This window comes from Martes martes, assembly GCF_963455335.1.
Source record: "Martes martes genome assembly, chromosome: 10".
NCBI classification, from domain to species: domain Eukaryota; kingdom Metazoa; phylum Chordata; class Mammalia; order Carnivora; family Mustelidae; genus Martes; species Martes martes.
The window spans coordinates 105,774,862-105,791,939 of NC_137898.1; the positions used below are offsets into that span (position 1 = coordinate 105,774,862).

Here is a 17,078-nt window from a genome sequence, read left to right on the forward strand (position 1 = left end):
GGTATGGCTGGGGGATAGGGGACAGACAGAATGACCACTTAGCAGTAACTGAGCCTCCTAATTGCATCTTTGCAGCCCCAGAGCAGGGACAGCTGCCTGTGGGAGTTGTACAAATGACCAGACTCTTGTTGGTAGTCGATAGGAGCCTTGCTGCTACACGTACGCTTCATTTTTGCACTATAGAAACAGATAAATGGAAACTGTCATTTGCTTAATGGAAAGACTAATTATAGGCACCCAGGAAATGGGTGGCTTTTCTACTGTAGACTTCTTGTCTTGATTTGGTCATAGGCTTAGAAGTAAAATTTAGGGGCGCCTGCCTGGCTCAGTCGGGAGAGCATGTGACTCTTGATCTTTGGGTCGTGAGTTCAAGCCCCACATTTGGTGTAGAGATAACAAAAATAAAATTAAAAAAAAAAAAAGAGAGAGATTCCATATGTTCATGATATTCTTGCCATTTTTCATCAGGACTTTAATTACCCGCCAGGAATTATTTACCATCTAACTGTTGTATCATGTTGCTTTCTGATAGCACTCACCTGTGGGGAACTTGAGGCAGTATAAATGTCTTAGAATTCATCTCTAACCATCTGGGGATGGACATTCTTATCAGTAATAGTTGTAGTGGTTACATTGGTAAAACTGTTCAGCTTGAAATTTCCATTGGATCTAATGATTTTTTGTATTTCCAAATGTTCGGTCCGTTCCTGCTGTCTTGCCAGTGATTGACCTCTATTCCGAATCCCTGCTTTCTGTTAATCAATTGTTGATTGATTCATTCATTCCTTCAATAGATATTCCCACTTGCTAATCTGCCAGGCACTGTTCCTGGTGAGGTGTGACTGTTGGCTGTACGTCGTCCCTGCTTCTGACAGATTATGTATGTGCGTATTTTTCACATGGAGTAAGAAAAAGGACAAAGCGTCTTATTTCCTTCTTTCTAGGGAGGACCTTCTGATTCCCTGTGACCTTTTGCTGGATGGCACTGCCTTTCAAGTCTGTCTTTGTTCTTGTCTCAGAGGCAGCCCCGAGCGAATCAGATCAGATGTTAGGAGAAGTGGATGCGCTGTCTGTTGAACTGAAGCATTACATCCAGGAGGATAACTGGAGGTTTGAGCAGGAAGTCGAGGAGTGGGAAGAAGAGCAGTCTTGCAAAATCCCTCAAATGGAATCCTCCAGCAGCTCATTATCACAGGATTTCTCTCCATCCCCAGGTGCGGCGGTGGGGGTGAGCGGGGCGGTTGGTGGGTCAGGGGGCGCCGTGAGCCTGTGGTTTGGTGGCCTCCACCCTGCCCTCCCTGAGCCAGCTCTGGGGCTTCAGCCCAGGGAGGGGCTGCCACGGTCTGCACGATGTCTAGTTCAGGCGTAGCTGGTGTTGCACGACCTGCGGAGGAGCTTGTGGCTTTAGGTTGTCCTTTCTGGTGAGCAGATGTGTATCAGCAAGACCGGCTCCCTATACTTTCCCTCGGTTAGTTTTCACGGTTTCCCAGGCTGCAGGAGAAGCTATGATAGAATGAGTGAGTAGACTTTGTGAAAACTCTTCTCCAAAGACAATCTTCATAACAAAGGCCGTTTGTGGGAAGGCTTCACTGACATAAAGCAATAGGACAGTCAGGAGCCCGTTAAACTTTCCGGAACCATCGTTGGGTCCTTGATAAAGTGGACGTGTCTTTGAGTCACTCATTTCTGGAGAACGTCTGCATTGGATTCTGTTTTAAAAGTTCTTTAGAAGGGCTGTAGATGAAGCTTTGTGTCTGTCTTGCTTGCCTTTCACAGAGTGTTCTAGACGTTGTTTATCATCAGACGCTAACCCCTCTGTCCCGTTCCTTATCAGAGCCTTCGGCAGCCTCCTCGCACGGGGCCCGCTGCTTGGCGTCGGAGCACGCGGTGATTGTCAAGGAGCAGACGGCGCAGGCCATCGCCAACACCGCGCAGGCCTACGAGAGGAGCGGCGTCGAGGCGGCGCTGAATGAGGTGACAGGCGGGCCACCCCCGTGTGGGTGGGCGGGAGGGGTGGGCTCGCAGCAGAGACCCCCAGCCTCTCACATTTCCGTTACTCTGTGTCTTGGCTGCATTTAACTGGTTGCTCTTTCTTTCTCCTGTTTTTTCTTACTCTCTCTCTCCATTCTGCTGCTACAGCTTAAGGAAGCTGAACCCAAGAAGCCCATGCCCCCGGAAACAACCCTTGCAGAGCAGTCAGAACAGCCCCCAAAGGCGAAGGACGCAGAGTCTGCCGCCCCGCCTAGTTCTGAGGCGTCTGAAGTCGAGATCCCCAGTGTGGGGAGGATTCTGGTTAGAGCTGATGCAGATGGATATGATGAGGAGGTACAGAGACGAGTGCAGGACTCAGCTGTCTCTCCAGCCTTCTCTTTCCCTCCCACCTGACCCCATATGCTTGGCCAAGATGTCTGGCACTAGTTAATATGGGAACAAATAATGAACAGGAGGGCCCGCCTGGTTTTGACCTCAGCTGCGTCTTGTAAAAGCTCGCCTGGTTCCCAGCGGATGCTGCCCCTGCTATCTCTCTACCCAGGCGTATACTGATGGAGGCACTGCAGGGTCTCTAGATGGCTCAGAAACGTAGCACTTGGTTCCTTTCTTGGTATTATGAGGGGAAAAAAAAAAGCCTTTTAAATTAGGAACCTCTGTCTTTGGTAATATTAGTCCATTGTTTTTCCTCCAAATCTAAAATTTCCAGTTGTCTAGTGGGCCAAACAAATGTGAATTGAAGTTGTTTTTAATCCTTAAACTTTCAGAAGAAGCTGTGGGATCCCAAGTTACTTATGGTTGGTCCCCTTTATGTTGGCACTGCGTATGACAGTCATGAATCCTGTCCCTCAGGGTTCTGTTTCTTCCTGTGGGATTTTTTTTTTTCCAAATCATTGAAAGGTTTTGACTTGATGAAGTCTTATTTGTATACCACCTAATTTCCAGACTGTTTTAAAAGTACTGATCATTTTAGTAAAACTCTGAAATAATTGTGTCCTAGGCTAGACAGCCGAATTACAGAACCCTGTTGGCTTTCTCACAGGGTACACTTCTCTGGGAGAACGATCATTTAACTTGATTCTTTAGCAGTGCCGTTTGTAAATATTCTCCAATGTCCCTCTTTATTTATCTGCTTACATTAGCGTTTGTAGGAATAGCTTTTCCTGGGCAGGGTCTGGCCATGGTGCACAGGGACAGGGTTGTGGGGGGGCTGTGGGCACAGGTATGTGAGTCTGGGCTGGCGGCAGGTGCTGGTCCCGGGCTCGAAGCCACTCTTCCCTTCAGCAGCCTGCTTGCCTTTCTTCCATTCAGTCTTCTCCTGAACCTTTTTTCTCTCCCTTTTCTCTCTGTGTTTTGTGCCTTCTTGTGGTAGGTGATGCTGAGCCCCGCCATGCAAGGGGTCATCCTGGCCATAGCTAAAGCCCGTCAGACCTTTGACCGAGATGGGTCTGAAGCAGGGCTTATTAAGGTATCTCTTTTTAAAAATCTAATCCTTATACCACAGGTATCATAGTAACAGGAACTTAATTTTATTAGATGGCAAGAAAAAAATGAGATGAAGAATGTTGTCCCTTAAAGTAACACCTAAAACTCTGTTGCCTGCCAACTAAGGGACAGGCCCTCTCATGGTACCGAGAGCGCCTCCCCTCAGCGCTAACGCAGTGCTGGCGAGTTGTGCTGAACCGAGTTAGGCCCCGCCTAGAGAGCTTGCTGTTGTCCTTAGGAAATATCTATTAATAAAACTGGGAAGGAGACATTGTCTTTATGGTTTGGGAGCCATAATACAAGAAAGTAGGCCATGCTTTTTAAGGCATCTCAATAAAATTTAAGGTACTTGAATAAATTGCATTTATGTGCCTTTTAAAAATTCCACTCCTTGGGACTCAAGGATACTAATTAAAACTAAATACTTGTTTTTCTTAGAGCCTTATGAGAAAAACGAATTTCTCCCAAGTGTAGACATCATTGGCACCACAGGAGTTCTGTCCCTTACGGAGTGTAAACAACTTACAGATTTCGTGGTTGCCTCTGTGTTTCCCCAATACGAGTTTCTTGGAAGTCTCCTTGGAGTTATGAGAACCTCCCTAGTGCACAGGCGTCTGGTTCTATGAGCAGAAGCCCTGAGCGCGCCCTGTTCTGATCACCAGTCTTGTCCTTCCCAGGCATTCCACGAAGAATACTCCAGGCTCTACCAGCTTGCCAAAGAGACGCCCACTGCTCACAGCGACCCTCGGCTCCAGCACGTGCTGGTCTACTTTTTCCAAAATGAAGCGCCCAAAAGAGTAGTAGAACGGACCCTCCTGGAACAGTTTGCGGATAAGAATCTTAGCTACGACGAAAGGTGAGACGCATCACCCGCCGCCGCTTCTGGGTCGGGCCCAGTGACCGGATCTGGCGGGGAGGCGGCGCCCTGCCCCGCTCACGGCCTCTGACCCTTGTGCCACGCAGATCCATCAGCATCATGAAGGTGGCGCAAGCTAAACTGAAGGAGATTGGTCCCGACGACATGAATATGGAAGAGTACAAGGTGAAGTCTTTTCTTTAAGTCTGCAAAACAAAAACATGAATTCTTGAGGCCAGACTAACAATTTCATGTCATCACAGACTGCCTTGCCCCCCCAACTCCCCAAAAAACAACTGGGTGAGAAGAGGTAAATTATGTTTTCTGACCCTCAGAATAACCAGTTTCTTTGTTCCATTCTTCCATTAGAATAAATTAACCCTTTATTTCCTTTTAATACCTACTTTAGCTTTGGATCTAGGAAATCAAATTCTTGATTTGTGGTTTTGGTTAGTTTTAAAATAATACCTTCTGAATAATTCTATATTTGAAGTGAAATTTCCATGCATTAAAATGCATGGAAAAATACAAATTTCCCCAAAAAGCCTTGTGTTACAAGTAACACAGTGCTCTGTGACACCTGGGGGTACCCCAGCACCCGCCGAGCTGAGGGCTGTTCTGGGTGATTGGAACAGCCTTGTGATCTCTATCTCTCTCAGGTAAATAAATAAAATCTTTAAATAAGTCCTTCTTTAAACTCCTTCTTTAAATAACCCCTTCTGAGTTCCCTGCACGCACATGTTCTTGTGAGACCGTGACAGGCATAGGTCTGTTCAGACCAGAGCTGCGGGACTTTGACGGGGTTATTGGAAATTAAGATGATACATTCTGCAGCTCACTTGAAATAAACATTTCTGTTTCTCAGTGGAAGTAACAGGTCCCTGAAAATGAAGGTCAGCAGTGGACTTATATTGTAAATGGTCAATACATCATTATCGAAAAGCTTCTGTATTTGTGGTTTTGGTGCTCGATAAGCATTTGTTTGGCACGTAAAACTGACCGCAGTGGCAAGTGTAGAAATAGTTTATGGTGACCATAATTGCTAATGGCATTCATTCCTTTTCAGAAGTGGCATGAAGATTATAGTTTGTTTCGAAAGGTGTCTGTGTATCTCCTCACAGGCCTGGAACTCTACCAAAAAGGAAAGTATGTGGGCCTTTTACGTCTCTTGGATTATTGGTCAGGGCACTGTTAACGGATTCCCAGCCGGGAGTACTGAGAACCGTAGCCGTGCCTCCCCTCCCTTGCCCCATGTGCCAGGGCGCCTCTCCTTTTCCTGCTGTTTCACTCAGCATCACACGTGGTTTTTCATCCTTCATGTGGTGATGGATATGGTGGTAAAGATATGTAATGGCCAGATTTTCCTTTTGATAAATGACGATGAACCCAGAAAATGAATTTTAGAGTCGTGATGGACCTTAGTAAACATGCAGTCCCCTTTAGAGTTGAGGAAAACGGAAGTGCAGGAAGTTTCATGAAGCACTTTGGGTTTCTTGACCAGTTTGCAGAAGAGCCGAGAGTGGCCGCCATCTTTCGCCCTCAGGCTTTTTCCAGCGCACCGCCCTGCCTCTGTCCTTGGGGGCTTCCATAACTGCCGCCTTGTAAATATTTGCACTGGGAGGACAGAGAGGTCGAAGCCCTCGATTGATCTACCATTTTCTCAGGTACCAAGAGGCGCTCTCCTACCTGGTCTATGCGTACCAGAGCAACGCCGCTCTCCTGATGAAGGGGCCTCGCCGCGGGGTGAAGGAGTCTGTCATCGCTTTATACCGAAGAAAATGCCTTCTGGTATGTACTGTCGGTAGAACCTGACGATTTAGATTTTTTTTTTAAAGATTTTATTTATTTACCTGACAGAGAGACAGAGATCACAAGCAGGCAGAGCAGCAGGCAGAGGGAGACGGGGAAGTAGGCCCCCCGCTGAGCAGAGAGCCTCATGCGGGGCTCGATCCCAGGACCCTGAGATCATGACCTGAGCTGAAGGCAGAGGCTCAACCCGCTGAGCCACCCAGGCGCCCCGCGATTTGTATTAGTTTATTGTCTTCACCTCTGTTCCTTGAAGCCACAAAGAAATACAACTTAAAAAATAGAATAATCTTCAGTAGCTTTTAGATTTTTTCTCAACTCTTCAGAGTACTCGTACTTTGAAGCAGATGATTTTCAGTTACTTAAATGAGTATCAGTCTTCTTCGACCCCTGGTTGAAGTTAGGGTGAGAATCAGTTTGTGTTTTCCTTTTCCTGGGCCCTTTTCGGACCCCTACATTCCGGTGTATATCATCACATCGCTGCTCTACCGGATCGTGAGCTCCTTGAGCACAGACCCTGTTCTCTGGCTGTTTTCTCTGTACCTGGCACATCGTAAGCATACAAAGGATATGTGTTGAAGGAGCGCAGTGTTTTTTCTGTGTTCTGTGCAGTGTTCCCTGCTAAGCTACTAGATGAGAATTTGAGCAGCTCCTGAGATATTTCGGTGTTTTTTTAAATGGTATAAACCCTAAGAACTAGTTCTGCTGTTCTGTTACTATCACTGTCACACAGCACTGGAGGTCTGGCCTGGCCTCGCTCGCATTTGGCGGTCACGGGGAATGGCAGACCCATATTCCGTCGGGCTAGCAGATGGGTTATACAGGTGCTGGTCCTTCGGACAACTACAGAGCGCTGGCTGGCCCCCAGCCTGTGACCTGCCCTGGGCCTCCCTCCTGCCCAGCAGGATTGCCCGTCCTGGGAAGAGTGCAGCCAGCATTTCTGCCCCTGCCTTGCTACTACCAAATGGAGGAGGTTAAGTCATGACATACATTCATCTCAAGAGCTTCCTTTTCTGACGTGTACGTTGATTTCTGTATCAGTTCTAGGGCGTGGCAGGACATTTTGAAGCTGGAAAGGGCCTGGTAGATTTGATGGATCTGAACTTTATTATGCTTTAAATCCCCAAGTACAGATTACATTCGGAATGTCCTGCTTATCTTCCGCGGGTCAGTGGTAATAGTGATTGAAGTGCTTCCCATCACTGGCTCGCAACCCCCAGTGTGTGTGAGAGTCCCTCAGGGAGCTCTCTCTGGCGACCGCTCCCCAGACTGTGGACCAGAGGCTGGGGAGGGGCCTGGGCACCAGCGTGTCGTCTGCCGGTGATTCCGAGCTCAGTGGAGATTGGCAGCCATTGAATAAAAGCCTTATAGTAGAAGCAAGTGGTAGGTGAGACCTTGACTTGTAAGTTTGGGTAAGTGGGTCACGAACTTTGCTGCATTAGAATCACCTCAGGAGCTTTTTAAAAAAATCCCAGTGTCCCGGTCACCTGCACACCAATCAAAGCAGCATGTCTGGGGTGGGGCATCCGTAGTCTGTGGAGATTCCCAGGCAATATGCAGTGAAGTTTGGGAACCACTTGTTTAGGCTCTTCTAAAATAGATATTTATCTTTTTCAGAATGTTTTCCCCCCACTCTGCTTTTTCCCTGTAGGAGCTGAACGCCAAGGCAGCTTCTCTCTTTGAAACAAACGACGACCATTCTGTCACGGAGGGCATTAATGTGATGAATGAGTTGATCATTCCCTGCATTCACCTTATCATTAATAACGACATCTCCAAGGATGACCTACATGCCATCGAGGTCATGAGAAACCACTGGTGCTCTTACCTTGGGCAAGACATCGCTGGTAGGTTGCGGCTGGCACTTGCGATGATTTCTGTGGCTCTTCAGACTTTTAGAAATTACGGTGTTTTCACTCTGGCACTGGTTCTCAAACCTTTTTGAAGGCTTATTGACCCGTGTCAGTGAGTTAAGAGTGGCTCTGCTCTAGTGAAACAAGGGGTAGGATCCTGGACCTCTGTCCCTCTCAGCTTCTCCTTACCTACCCCCTGGCTGCTGAAACACCCACATAGACAGTCTGCAAGCCTGTTTGATAAAATGATTCCTCTTCGGGGATGTCACACTTGGCTGACTTTCTCATCTGTCAGAATCGGAACTCTGTAGTTTAGAAATCAAAATCTATTTATGTAGCTTGATGACCTGGTGGGGCCATAACTAAATTTTCCGGTGACTTGAAGTTGCAAGACAAAGCATAGTTACTAACTACAAAGCCCTCAAGATTCATAAAATGGTAAATGGAATTGCCTAGCTTGTCCAAAGCGTTTTGGAGAGAAGCCTAAAACTAGTCATTTTTAGGTGAATTTTGGTAGGCTTAGAAAGTTGGTCTGTGTTCTAATATGAAGTCTCTTTGTCAGTTTCTCACTGATGTAATGATATTGTATTGGCTTCCTGAAGTATTCGTGTTTATAATATTGAGTGGAAAATTCTATAGTTAGTAGTTGTGAAATTCTTTTTAATGTCTGCAGTTTTCCTTTAGACTATGTGTGACGTAGCTTTACTTATAGTGCCGTACGTATGCACCTGTGTTTTAATCATTGAAAGGAGATGACACCATTATATTTATGGCATAGAGTATCTTATCCACTTTCTCAAGTTTAAAAAAAATTTTTTTTTTGGATTTTTTAATTTATTTGACAGACAGAGATCACAAGTAGGCAGAGAGGCAGGCAGAGAGAGAGAGGAGGAAGCTGACTCCCTGCTGAGCAGAGAGCCCGATGTGGGGCTCGATCCCAGGACCCTGAGATCATGACTGGAGCCGAAGGCAGAGGCTTTAACCCACTGAGCCACCCAGGTGCCCCTCAAGTTTTAAAAGGATGGATTAGAAGGCCTGTCAGTGAAACGAATATTTAGTGTTATCCTGCCACACACCACATGGTTTAAAGCAATGACCTAACGCTTTGGTATATCTGGCAAGTAGTCTTTGCTCCTGGTTTGGAGCGAAGGACTCATTTGTTGTTAGCTGGCCAGCGTGATGCTTTGACCTTTGAGGTTGGGGAATGAATGAGCTGTAGGAAAGGCCTTCTGGCTGCAGACTTAGCTGGTTTTTACTCGGAGACCTGCTTTGCTGTGTACATAACCATCCCTTTTCCCTCCACAGAAAATCTACAGCTGTGCTTAGGAGAGTTTCTACCCAGGCTTCTGGATCCTTCTGCAGAAATCATTGTCTTAAAGGAGCCTCCGACCATTCGGCCCAATTCTCCCTATGACCTTTGTAGCCGATTTGCAGCTGTCATGGAGTCAATTCAAGGGGTTTCAACTGTAACAGTGAAGTAGGCCCCCTTGGGGTCAAGACCCAGTTTGGTCTGCGGCAGCCTGTTGCACAGAAGTCTGTTGTCACAGTGTTTCCCCTGGGGGAGGGATTAGGCGGGAAAGTAAGATTCAGATCCAGACCCCAGGCATGCTCTGCGTGTAAAGAAGGATTGAAAATAAAATTGCACTTTTTAGGTAAAGAATCAGAAAAACAATTTCACTAAAAAAGACAAGAACCGTTGTATGTTAAGGTATTGAATTATGTCAGAAGACCTGAAATGCCTCCTGTACGCAAGGGTGCTTGGGCTTCGGTAAGCCTCTTGCCACTTTTAAAATATCCTGCAGGCATAAATATTTTTGACAGTGGAATAGAAGGGTGATCCATCAGAACCTGAACCAGATGAACAGCTACTAGTTATTTTATCAAAGACAGGTGACATCTGAAAGTTCTTAACAGCAAGAGATGAGAAGTCTCTGCCTGTCTCTTGACAGGAGATGGCAGTGGGTTGCTGATGAACTGCCAGCCTCTTACGTGTGGGTAGAAACACAGGGGCACGTGGCAGCAGGATGCTGCAAAGTCAAAAGAAAGCTGCCTTTCCTCTCCTCTCTCTCTCTCTTATTTTATATTTCTCAATAAACCAGAAAACCTCACACTCAGTCCCGAGTGAAAGAAAGCAAAGCACTAAGGACCGTAGACAGAACGGCGTGGTGAAATGTCATTGAGACAGGATAGCGTTGTGAGCGTTGTTCCCCATTTCAGTGAAATCTCCTAGTGTCCAAAAATTGTCAACAACAGATGTCTAAGGCTGCTGCTGGCCCGAAAGAACATTTGGATGCCCCCCCCTCCCCGTTTTTGCTTTGAAAAGATAAGGGCTGTGGGTTTGTAAAAAGAAAAAAAAAGTATCTATATATATATATATATGTATATGTAGAGAGAGAACTATCCCCAACTGACCATTTTTAAAAGGCTCCAGATTGGATATTGTGTTTTAACCAAATTTTAACATGAATGAGGGAAGAGGGGGTGGGAAGAACACTTGATACAACTATGCAGATTTTATAAATGTGCAATAAAAGTATTTGTTGTACCTTCGGTGTGTGCTATGGCCTTCATTTAAACATACTTTCCAGAACTAGGTGGACTCAGTAAGCATTTTAAAGAAGTTTTACTTCTTTAGAAGAGAAAAGCAGGCGAAAATGTTCAGAATCTTGATGGGGGAGAGTGATTCTTGGGCAGCACCTAGTGGTGACTGGTGTCTTCCCCCCCATTTGCCAGTTGCAATGCTTGTAAGTCTATCTACTGTTTAATTTGTAGAATTTATTTTTTTTTAAGATTTCATTTATTTATTTGACACAGAGAGAGCACAAGCAGAAGGAGCAGCAGGCAGAGGGAGAGGGAGAAGCAGGCTCCCCGCTGAGCAGGGAGTCCGCCATGGGGCTCCATCCTAGGACCCTGAGATCATGACTGAGCCAGAGGCAGACACTCAACCGACTGAACCACTCAGGCACCCCCGTAATTTGTAGAATTTAGAAGGGGGAGAAAGTTATTCTCTTAAGGTGGACTTTCTTACGTTTTGACTAATTTGCGGTTGGCCATCTTTTACAGAATTTCAGAAGTGCTTTTGTGTTTCAGAGCTCACTGCAGAGATCATTATTTCATGGGGAATTGCTAAATTTTCTCACCTTTGATTTTCTTTGATTTTCTTTGATTACCTTTGATTTTCTTACCTTTGATACTTAAGCTTCGAGTACCACCATTTGCTGTTCCCTTTCTCATCTCTGTCATTACTGAGTGCTGTGCACAGTTAAATTATTTGGCTTCATGTAAGAGTCCTGCGATGGTGGTGGGGACTGGTTTGTCCAAGGTCCTAGATGTTTTAAGGAGCGGAGCCAGGACGCTAAGTCTTGGTAGTCTGCATTCATAGCTTTTTAACAATTGCTCAGCTGCCCTCAGTAGTCTGGAAAAATCCTTTGCTCGGGCGCCTGGGTGGCTCAGTTGGTTGGGCGACTGCCTTTGGCTCGGGTCATGGTCCCAGAGTCCTGGGATCGAGTCCCACATCGGGCTCTCAGCTCCATGGGGAGTCTACTTCTCTCTCTGACCTTCTCCCCTCTCATGCTCTCTCTCATTCTCTCTCGCTCTCTCAAATAAATAAAATCTTAAAAAAAAAAAAATCTTTTGCTCTGTACCTTCCCACATTCACTACTTCCTGGTCAGCTGTTGGGAATCTATAGTTAACCAAGAAAGGAGCAGATGGCCATTTGTAATGTGTGGTGTTGGGCACTTAAGACCCGCAGGTGGAGTGCTGAGGAGTCCTTTCTTTCTCCTCACATCTGCTGGCTGCTTTAGGGACAGCCTGGTTTCTTACAAGTCCACAAACTGCCTCAGGGTAAGCAGGGTTTTTACATGTTTGAAGGATCATGAAAAAGGATGAGGGCCAGGTGGGGTTGGGGGCTGTGTGGGGAAGAAACCTACGTGACTCTTAACCTGAAATGTTTCGAGGGTTTATCAGGGCACTTGACCTCAGCGTAAATTCCCTTGACACTGGGGTTAGACTTCCTGTGGCTCGCTGGAATCAACCTGCTTCTGTTTGAATTTGTTAGCTCCTCTAAGAACTCCAAGCCGTATAAGCTCATTTTTACCCTCCCTGCTTCAAGAAAGAATTGTGAGAGGAAAGACACATATAACAGTTTCAAAAAAATGAATGAACCAGAGGCAAGGCCTGAAGGAAGGCTGATGAAGCAGAGCTGGGATCGAAGGCGAGATTCATGGGAACAGAGTTTAGCCATTTTCATTGCTTGATTTATTGTTCTTTCTTTGTACGACTCTACCTTACAATTTATTCTGCTAATTGTCGTTTGAATTCTTTCCAGTTTTTTGGCTACTACCCATAATGCTGCTAGGAGCATTCATGTGCTTGTGTTTCGATGCCCACACGAAGGCATTTCTGTCATGGAACTGTGAGCGGAATTGCAGGGTCATACGGTATATGGGTCACAGGGATAGAGGGCTGTGTCTTTACTAGGCCCTGCCGCATGGTTTCCCAAAGCAGTTATGCCAACTGAGACTGCCTGCCACCCCCCGGCAGTTTACAAGCTCCAGTTGCTTCGTATCCTTGTCAAGATTTGGTTTTGTCGGTATTTTAAATTTTAGCCATTATGGCCATGGGATGTTGCTTTAATTTGAACTTGCACACTAACAACGCTGAGCATCTCTTTATATGCTTATTGCTTGGGCTATTCTCTTTTGTGAAATACCTAGTTAAGTCTTTTGCCAGCCTTTTTGTTGAATTTACTATCTTGCTACATACTGATTTGTAGGAGTTTAAAAAAAAATAGCCAGTTATGGAAATTTTTGAGTTATATGCATTGCATAGATCTTCTTGCACTCTGGGTTTTCGCTCCTGATGGCTTGATGAAAACAAATTTTTTTTTAAAGATTTTATTTATTTATTTGACAGACAGAGATCACAAGCAGGCAGAGAGGCAGACAGAGAGGGAGGAAGGGAAACAGGCTCCCCGGCCAAGCAGAGGGCCCGATGTGGGGCTCAATCCCAGGACCCCGGGATCATGACCTGAGCCGAAGGCAGAGGCCCTAACCCACTGAGCCACCCAGGCTCCCCACAGGGTGAGAATTTTAAGAGTAGGCTTGGCCTGTTTAGGTCCCACAGATGGGTTCTAAATAACCGGGGCATAGTTAGATATCTAAAGGGTTATGGGGCTCTGGCCCATACGAACATAGAAGTGTTCATATTGGCCAGTCTGGGAGAAAGAAACACTGAAGGGAGCTTATGCTGGAGAGAAGAATCACGGCATCTTCTATCTGATGCTTCTCCTGTTTTAGATACATTTTTCTCTTTAATCATGTCATTGAGAGGCTTGAACTCAATAAGGTCCAGCAAGACAATAGTTTCCTGTTTGTTTCCACTGACACCCTCCAATATGATCCTATGGATCTCCTTCCCTGCCCCTGACAGCATCTCAGGAAGATGGCGTGCCTTCCCTGGCTTGTGGGAGCATTAAAACAATGATTTTCATGTATGGCAGAGCCCAGACCAATCCAGAGCAAAAGTTTACTCATTCATTTTCAGGTGCTTCTCCTCTCACCTGACTTCAGGCCAAGGCCTGAAGGTCAGGGACTAGCAGTAAAGAAGGAGCCATAGGGTGTCTTCCCGCTCACCCTGCTCCGTGCTCCTCCTCACCCCCAACTCCGGGCTCCCCTAGAGCCTGCGGGAGGAGGCTTTGTAAGAGAAGGCAAAGGATGTCTACTTTTTAAATAAAAACAGAAGTGCCCTCTTGGTTCTCAAACGTCCTGTGTTATGTCAGAAATGTGATTATGAGCTCTTGCGTGGGGTATTTTACAGGTTCTCGAGAGAACCCCATAGAAAACCTCCACACTGTCCTTTGATGTGGCTTTTGGACTTCCCGGCTGATCTCTTGCAGACCTTCTAAGCTCCTAGTTAAGTCATTCACGCCTCCCAGCAGTGCTCTGGCACAGCGTCACCCAGACTGCTTCCCCAGCACCCGCTTAGGCTGTGGGAATCTCAGCACCCCCGCCCCACAAAGGCCAAGTGCAGCTGCTGCCGCCATGCCGCACTCCAGCCAGCCTCCTGCCGCAGACCGCTCGGTGGGCGTCAGGCTCCCTTCTTTGTGGCTCCAGAGCTCAGATCCGGTTTCCTCAAGAACTTTCTTAGGCACCATCCCGAGGGCAGTTTCTGGAACTCAACCAGTGTGGGATGGGTGTGTTTCAGATACCATCTTCCTTCTTAGAAAGAGCCCCTGTCTCTGCGTCATTCTCTTGAGGTCCATTTCCACCCATTCCTCACGTGGAAGGGTAGGGAACATCACCATACCCACCAATGCTATGGATTCCCTTCCCAGAATCCTCCCTAATGAATCTGTGTGCTTTTCTTTTGTAGGCTGTCGGTGTGGGGCTGGCTAGCTTGGCCCCTTCTTGGAAGCAGTGTGTTGAGCCTCTCTCTTTAGACTAGGGGGCACATGGGCCTTGACTTTGAGGCTTTATTAAAAATTCTGGGCAACAGAGAAGTCCATTCTATATAAACATGGATGGGATAGCAAGAAGAATGGCTTAAAAAATAAGTCATTATTTTTAAAAATAATTTTAAAAATACATTCGGAGTGGAAAGTAACCTCTGGGGTCTTTCGGTCTATGCTCGAGGCTGGTGACTACAAACATTTTCCTAATTCTGTTTTATTGTCTTAGTCCTGGCTGCTAAGACATATCTCCTGTCCAGAAGCTCATGAAACTATTTCTGACTTCTCTCCCATCCCAAAATGTGTCTAACCCACATCGACTTCCCTTAGGACCTTTTCTCTAGATCTAGTCTCAGAAGCTCGCAAGGGTAACAGATGAGTATTTTATGTTTTTAAAAGATTTTATTTATTTATTTGAGAGAGAGAGAGAGAGAGAGAAGAAGGTCAGAGGGAGAAGCAGACTCCCCATGGAGGTGGGAGCCCGATGTGGGACTCAATCCCAGGACCCCGGGATCATGACCTGAGCTGAAGGCAGACACTTAACCCACTGAGCTACCCAGGCGCCCAACAGATGAGTATTTTAATAGGGGTCTTCTGGAATGCCTTAGCTGTTCAGGTGAAGTTTTCAGACCCAAAGACAGGCTGTTGGAGAAGACAGGACTGCAGCGCAGCCAATTCCAATGACAACAAATTTGGTGAGTCCCTGAGTTATTTTCTTACAGTGCTTTGCGTGTAACAAAAGCTTTTGACTTAGAATTCTGATTGACTGGTATCCTTTGCTGTTTCTAATACACATGACAACACACAGCTCTCCCTGGGTAACCACAATAAGGAAATGTTCCTAATGTTAGGATAATTTGCTGCGAGTCCTTAGGAAAAAAAGGTTGAGTTGAAACTAAGATTTAATTAGTTCTATTTTTATTTCTCATTATTTTCCCTACAAAGCAGGTAGATGAAAACAGTGGCGGTTTTAAGTGAAACGCATCTTCTTCCTCAGACTCCTTCTCTAAACGTGGATTCACGCTCTCTTCTGGGAGTTGACATGCTGTTGATTACTTGGGAGTCAATCAACAATCCCCATCCATCCCCATTTTTTTAAAAAGTGCCTTTGTGTCCTTTATAAGAAGAATTAGGAAGACAAAATATTTTCTTAACAAATCTTTGGCTTGTAGTTTGTGGGGTTTTTTTGTTTGTTTGTTTGTTTGTTTGTTTTTTGGCAGTGGAAGCCGTAATCACGTGCTGGTGATAAGCATCCCATTAGCACCTGCAAACACGCAAACATGGGATTAGGAGGAGCGCTGTGAGCCAGCAGCAGGAACAGGTGAGCCACCTGAACCCTGTTTAGGCCTCAACAAAAGCACAAAGGATACGATTTTTCTTTGTAGGTCTTGGATTTGTTTTTCTTCTGCTTCAGTGCTAGCTCTTCCTTTGGTCTGGCAGACCATCTCAGCAACAGACTGTCCCAGCAACCCGTCTTCACGAAGTGACAGGGATGGTGCGAAGAGAGACGGCCCTGGCATCACAGCCCTAGTGGGTTCCAGTCCCAAGCAGCTCATGACTCACCGTGCGCACTGGCCCAAAGTTTCTGCATCTCAAATTCCTCCTTAGCAAAACAAAGAATATCGGCTCTCCCGACCTCAAAACAAAACAAAACAAAAAAACCCAACCCTCAAGATGTGTTCAGTAAAACTCCCACGCTACATGGAGGTGTTTTGTAAACTCTGAAGCCCTGCACAACTGTGTCATCCGGAAACCGTGTGGGCCTGAGGAGTGACAGGAGGGGGAGCGGAACAGCTGTGATCACCTGGGGGCCGAGTTCCCCTTCCTGGCCACATGCTCTGCCTCCTGTGGTCCCAATAGTGGAGACAGTTCCATAACTCGAGGGACAGGCTCTGCAAATCTGGCTCCTTCCTACCTCCCTAGCCTTAGCCTTATGCACTTTCCTCTCTTTCCAAAACTGCTCTCCATCCTTCACCTTTCAGCCAGTTATCACCCCTTTAGGATATCCGTCCGTGACCCCCCGACTACGTTACAGTTGCTCCTGTCGCGTGATCTTACAGAAGCACGTACCGTTCCGAATTTGTCAAGTGTGTCATGATCACGACTTCCCTTTATCTAAGTGATTTCACATTCCTATTTGTCTCCCCATCTGGCTCTACGAGGGGCAGGGATAAATTTTGTCTTTTACCATTTTATTCCTGGTTCCTAGCACAGTGCCAGGAGTACGGTAGGTGCTCAGTGCGTATTTGTTCAATGAATGAACAAGGGACCCGGTGGACGAATGATGAGATGGGTCTATCCTGGAGATCCGGTGGGACCCAAGCGTAAGTGTTGGATATTTGAGGCTCAGTCCTGAGAAGGAGCAGTTGACGAAATGGGCTTTGGAACCACAGAAAGCCAGACTATGACTTTGGTGCAAACTGTCCCTTTACGCTCAGAAATTTATCTACTGAAAGTCGTTTGGATGTATGGACATCGAGTGGACATATACACGAAAGGACATGCATAAAGGGAAAGGAGCTTTCTGGAGAAAGCATGACTCCTAGAGACCCCCCCCTCCAACTCTGGGTAAGAAGGTAGATGTTGCTGGAGATGAAGTTGCGCCTGGACAGACTCGTTTCTTCAGGAAAACCAACCCAA

At 46.3% G+C, this 17,078-nt stretch overlaps 1 protein-coding gene across 2 annotated transcripts in view; it reads left to right on the top strand.

The window, feature by feature from the left end:
* USP28 (ubiquitin specific peptidase 28) overlaps positions 1-10,539 on the top strand; it is a 60,123-nt gene extending 49,584 nt beyond the window's left edge. Inside the window, exons 17-26 of one of the 2 annotated variants that reach the window (XM_080817049.1) lie at positions 1,020-1,214; positions 1,835-1,974; positions 2,140-2,325; positions 3,362-3,457; positions 4,152-4,330; positions 4,438-4,516; positions 5,397-5,476; positions 5,995-6,118; positions 7,788-7,983; positions 9,295-10,539. In XM_080817049.1, coding sequence (XP_080673175.1) covers positions 1,020-1,214; positions 1,835-1,974; positions 2,140-2,325; positions 3,362-3,457; positions 4,152-4,330; positions 4,438-4,516; positions 5,397-5,476; positions 5,995-6,118; positions 7,788-7,983; positions 9,295-9,470 — 1,451 coding nt within the window. In that variant the 3' untranslated portion in view covers positions 9,471-10,539. The remainder of the gene's footprint in view (positions 1-1,019; positions 1,215-1,834; positions 1,975-2,139; positions 2,326-3,361; positions 3,458-4,151; positions 4,331-4,437; positions 4,517-5,396; positions 5,477-5,994; positions 6,119-7,787; positions 7,984-9,294) is intronic. The other variant, XM_080817050.1, reaches the window with a different exon arrangement.
* The last annotated feature ends 6,539 nt before the right edge of the window (positions 10,540-17,078 follow it).